A 5,302-nucleotide genomic window follows, 5' to 3' on the forward strand; every position below is an offset into this window, starting at 1 on the left:
ACTCCGGGATGGGGGATGCGGAGCCGGGAGGGATGAACCCCACTCCGGGATGGGGGATGCGGTCCCGGCCGCAAGTGTCCCCGCAGCCACCCGGCTCGGGAGTGGCGCTGGGTCTCGGGCTCGGCCGCACTGCTGCCTCCTTCCCTCTCCTCCCTTCCCTCCGCGGCTGCTTCGTTCGGCCTGAAGTTGCCTCCCTTTCCTGCGGAATCTAGGGATGAGCTGTGTGTTTCCCTTGGAATCGCGGTGGTTGGGGTGTTCCAGGCCAGGTTGGATGGGGTTGGAACAACGTGGGTTAGTGGAAGGTGTCCTTGCCCGTGGGTGGAACTATTCCAACCCAAGCCATCCTGGGATTCTTACTGCTCACCTGCTCCTCAGGCCCAGAACTATGGATCTTAGGGGTTTTTCCAGAATTTTTCCAGTTTTCCAGTGTGGGATTGACCTGTTCGTAACCTTCTCCAATGCTGATAATTTCACAGCCTTTCTGGGCAATTTGTTCCTTTTTCCCCTCTTCCATCCATACCCTTTGTTTTTTTCTTGGCTTCCTGGGAGAGAATCAGAGATGTTATCTCCGTTTTTCATTCCTTGTCAGTTCTGCACTTTGTGCCTTGCTAATATTTGGAGAGGTAAATGTAAAGTTTTCCAGCAAAGCACCAGAGTTTACTCTGCATCCAAACTGTTGTTCTGAAGAAAGGCTGTGAGGCCTGGCTGGTGCTTTTCCCCCCAGCCAGAAGCAGCAGGAGCTATCACCTGGTTTGTTTGGATGTTTTTGTCCCAGACTTGGGGATTACATAAGCAGCAGAACACCAGGAACAAAGCAGATTTATTCCTTGCCTAAAGCAAACAACCCCTTCTTTGCCAGATGCATCACATCACACCTGATTTGAGCACCAGGTTATCCCCATGATTTAATTGTTGACCTGCAAAGCTTGATTAGGCTTTACTGTCATTGTGGGAGTGGAGTTCCCAGCTGGTTATTTCCCAGGGAGGTGTAGCTGCAATGGGCTCAGATTGACAGCTGCATTTCAGGGCCACTCCCAAGGCAGAGCTCAGGGTTTTTTTCCCCCCTCTGCTGCTTCAAAGTAATTTTCCTCTTCTCTTGTAGTTGGGAAGACCTCCCTGATCACCAGGTTCATGTATGACAGTTTTGACAATACTTACCAGGTATGTAGGAGTATTTATTTCATTTTGAGATACATTCATGAGTAAATCTATTCCCTGCTGACAAAACTTCTGCCTGGGAGGGCCAAGCATGAGATGTTAGTGCAATAGTATAGGAAAGGTTAAAATGTGCCTTGAAATGGAGATGAGATTCCATGGTTAACCCTGAATATCCTGTGTGAGATCAGGAAATAAAGGCTGCAAGGTTTGGAGCCTGTTTGGTGTGTGATTGATCCTGTTTATTAGATATGTGATAGATACCATTTGGATATGTGATAGATCCTGTTTAGGTGTGTGCTAGATCCTGTTTGGGTCTGTGATAGATCTTGTTTAGGTATGTGATGGATCCTAATTATTAGATATGTGATAGATCTTGTTTGGGAGTGTGATAGATCCTGTTAAGGTGTGTGATGGATCCTGATTACTAGATACGTGATGGATCCTGTTTGGACATGTGATAGACCCTGTTCAGGTGTGTGATAGATCCCATTTGGACATGATAAGCCCTGAGGAAAACAGGGAGGAACGTTGGTGTGTGGGTTTGGCTGATGGAGAAGATGATGGTCAGGGTGCCTGATGATGGATTTGGGAATCTCAGAAACCAGAGAATGAATAAGACACAAACATCTTCTGATAATTCTTGGCATCTCCAGAGCTTAAAGTAGGAATAGTTGAGTCTGGAGTTAGTAGATGGATCTGGCAGGAGTCAGTGTGGCATATTCTCTCTATTTTTTAACTAGAAGGCTAAAGATCAAAAAATCCAGGCAAGTCTTGGTGGGGAAGGAATAACATGAGGATGCAGAGGAAAAGCAGAAGATGTGTAAGAGGCCTGAGGATTTGGGCAAGACTTAATTGCATCCAAGGCACTTAGAAGTATTTCAGGGGAACATCAAATATGATGAGATTCAGTGTTACCTTTTCACTCGTCCACAAAGAGTGACTGGGTTGGATTGGGGCAAGTTTCAGCTGAAAAAGGAAGAGAGGGTTGTTTCCTTGAGGCCAAGACATCCTCTGGAACTGGATCTGTTGTGCTCCCTGCGTGTCTTCCCCTGACTCTTGTAAGATGCTCTTAGGCAAGGTGAAGAAAGCTAATATCAGGTGTATTTACCTGCTCAGTGCAGTTGTTCCAAACCACATCCTGGCTAGAAAATGTACCTCCCAGAAAGAAGTGTTCACCAAAATTGTGGTGCTCTCTTCTAACATCCCGTGGTTCAGGCTCTGCTGGAGCCTTTCCAGCACACACTGTGCTGCCTGTGTGTGTTCAGGCTGGAGATAATCTGCCTGAGATCCTGAAGTCTGTTCCTCCTGTTTCCTGGGGTTTTATTCTATCTTTTCAATATTGCTAATGGGCTAATCCTTACCAGGCTGAGGTGGGGTAAGCCAGGAGGAGCTGCCAGGTCAGATATGATCTGTGCTGGGATGCCTGAGTGTCTGAGGCTGAAAACCAGGCTCAGAGGGGGGAGGTTTTTGTGCAGCTGGGAGTGTTGGTTGTGTGGACAATGCTGTGCCATGGAGCTGCTGCATATACCTGGATTGGTGTCTCCTCACCAACTCCATTGAAACCAAAGCACCTCATAACAACTTCCTGTGAACATTTCTGGGAGTTGGTGTGGAAAGATGGGATCTACAGGTGCTGGAAGGCAAGTCCCAGTTGCTAATGCTTCCCTTCTTTCCAGGCAACCATTGGGATTGATTTCCTGTCCAAAACGATGTACCTGGAGGATCGCACGGTGAGTGAGGCTTGGGGAGGTGATGCGTGGAGCTGCAGGAGTGATCTTGGCCCTGGCCCTTCCTCCAGCAGCTGCTGCAAGTCCCCAGCAGCCTCTAGAGACCAGCCCTTGTTGAGTCCCATTACTCTTTCTGGTACTTGTTTAGACCTGATACCTCTAGCATGAGTCAAAATCCTCCGTGGGAAATTGAGTCAGGACAATGACCTTTCCTCAAGGAATGGGTTGTCTGTTGTGTGTACCTTAGTTTGCCCCTAGATTTTGCAGCTCTGCCTCTTAGCAGACCCCAGGCAGTGCAAAACCTTGAAGCTATTGATGACTGGACATTGTTCCTCCTCCTAGAACGCTCCTGTTGTCACCCAGTCCTGACCTATGTCCATAAAGCAGATTTAGGCTGCATGAGATTCCTTCTTGCATGGCAACCCTTCACTCCCCTCTCCTGTCTGTCAGTATTGGTGCTTTGCTTGATGTTCTGCTAGTGTTGGCAGCTTTCCTGCTATGGGGGGGAGCAGGACAGTGGTGTGGTGACTCTCCTGTGCTCTGTGCTTCCAGGGGAGTCTCAGCCCAGTGTGTGTGATTAGTTTCCCGAGTGCTTCTCTGCCATCTGACCAGTGATTGACTGTTAGAAAAGACCTCTCTTAACCTCTGTTTGGGAGAAACTTCTTGGCTAAGGTTGTTCAGAGGTAGAAGCAGCTCCTGGGGATGCTGCTTGGCAGCTATGAGGGCACACTGGGATGTCTCTGTGCTGTTTGCAGTGCTGTAGTTTTGATTCATTGTGCTTGTGTAGGTCAGGGTGTCATTCACCTGCTGCTCTGCCAGCCACAAAATCCCATTTCCATTCCAGTGTTAGAATACTGTTAGCTTTCCTGCTTATGCAAGTTGTCCACAGAGCCCATAAATCCTGTATAAACACCAGAGGTGTGGACTGGAGATAAGAGGAGGGACAAACACACACAGGCTGGGGAGAGTCAGGCACCGAAATCACTGCTCAGATGTGGTTAGTGCTGTGTTTAGCAACGAGCTCTGATTTCTGGGCTGGGGAGGAGGAAGGCTGAGCCTCCAGCTGGGGTGTGTGCCTGGGTGTGTGGATCTGTCCATACAGCAAACAGCTCAGCCTGGAATGATACCTATGCTCCATCACATTGGCCTGGACAAAGCAGCAGAAGGGACTGTCCATCCCTGGGAGTGTTCCAGGCCAGGCTGGATGGGGCTTGGAGCAGCCTGGGCTGGTGGAAGGTGTCCCTGCCCATGGCAGGAGGTGGGATGGGATGAGCTTTAAGGTCCTTTCCCACCCAAAGCAGTCTGGAATTTCATGATTCCATGAAATACACATGGAATTTGGCACTTCAAGTGCATCTCCCACAGAGGGAAGCTCTGGGCCATTCCCAGCACGTTGCCAGTGCTTGAGGATCTGTGGCACTGCATGACCTGGTGCCACCAGAAGCCTCATCCTCAGTCCTGGCTGGCATAGCAACTTGTGGCAGCTCCACCCTCATTCCTGAAACACCAAGTGCTATTTAATTCCTGAAGTACCAACTAGAGTTTCCGTTTCTGTGCCTGATAACCTTCCCAGCCTTGGATGTAAGTGAGAGGTAAGCCAGGCTGGAGGGTGGTTGCATTCTGCCTCCTGCCCCACTCCTGTGCTTCCACACCTCAGACTTTCCAGGGGTTTCCTTCATCCCAGGGAAGTGTGTAAAGTTAGGAGGGACACATCTGGCCAGCTGCAGGCAGGTACAGGGGTATATTCACCCAGGTGCTGTGAGAAGGGACTTTCAGGGATCCCTTGGCTCATGGTTAGCTGGTGTTGGTGTGTGTGAGGTATCCAGGTGTGTGTGTGGAGGGAGAGAAGTGTCACGCTCTGTGCTGAGGTCCCTGGGAGGCTGCTCAGAAGTGTCTGTGCCTCTCTTCATGTCTCTGTTCCATTTAAACTTTCCTTTTGTTGCTTAGTGGTTTTGCCTCGCAATTTATTCATTCGTTTATTTATTTATTTATTTTCCCTCCCATGTATTTTTATTTCACTTGAGTTTTGGTTTTGTTTTCCATGTTCCTGCTCTCCCCCCTTCCCTCTTGCCCTACACTTTTCCATTTCCCAGATCAGGCTGCAGCTGTGGGACACAGCACGAGAGGTTCCTCAGCCTCATTCCCAGCTCCATCCGTGGCTCTGCTGTGACTCTCATTGTCTTTGACATCACAAGTAGGTACTGGGCTGGAGGTCTGCAGGGACCTTGCTTGGAACACATACCTTTGTGCTTTGGAGGTGGTGCTGGTGCCTAAAGAGCTCAGTGAGGCTGTCAGGGAGCTGGAGGTGTTGGCTGGGAGGTGATCAGGGATTGGGACTGTGCTGGTAACCTTTGGGGAGGATCACAGAGCAAAGCTGGAGGAGATCTCTGACATCATCAAGTCCAACCCTTAACCTG

General features: G+C 49.4%; 1 protein-coding gene across 1 annotated transcript; it reads left to right on the top strand.

Annotated features, from left to right (window-relative positions):
* Positions 1 to 1,039: 1,039 nt before the first annotated feature.
* On the top strand, positions 1,040 to 5,097 carry LOC103807744 (ras-related protein Rab-6.2-like; the record flags this gene model as incomplete). The annotated part of the gene is given in 5 exon segments (XM_009080490.1): positions 1,040 to 1,090; positions 1,092 to 1,161; positions 2,835 to 2,888; positions 4,979 to 5,004; positions 5,006 to 5,097. Coding segments are annotated over 5 exon segments (293 nt in total), but the record flags the coding sequence as incomplete, so codon positions are not given.
* Positions 5,098 to 5,302: the final 205 nt, after the last annotated feature.

This window comes from Acanthisitta chloris, unplaced genomic scaffold, assembly GCF_000695815.1.
Source record: "Acanthisitta chloris isolate BGI_N310 unplaced genomic scaffold, ASM69581v1 scaffold41838, whole genome shotgun sequence".
NCBI lineage: Eukaryota > Metazoa > Chordata > Aves > Passeriformes > Acanthisittidae > Acanthisitta > Acanthisitta chloris.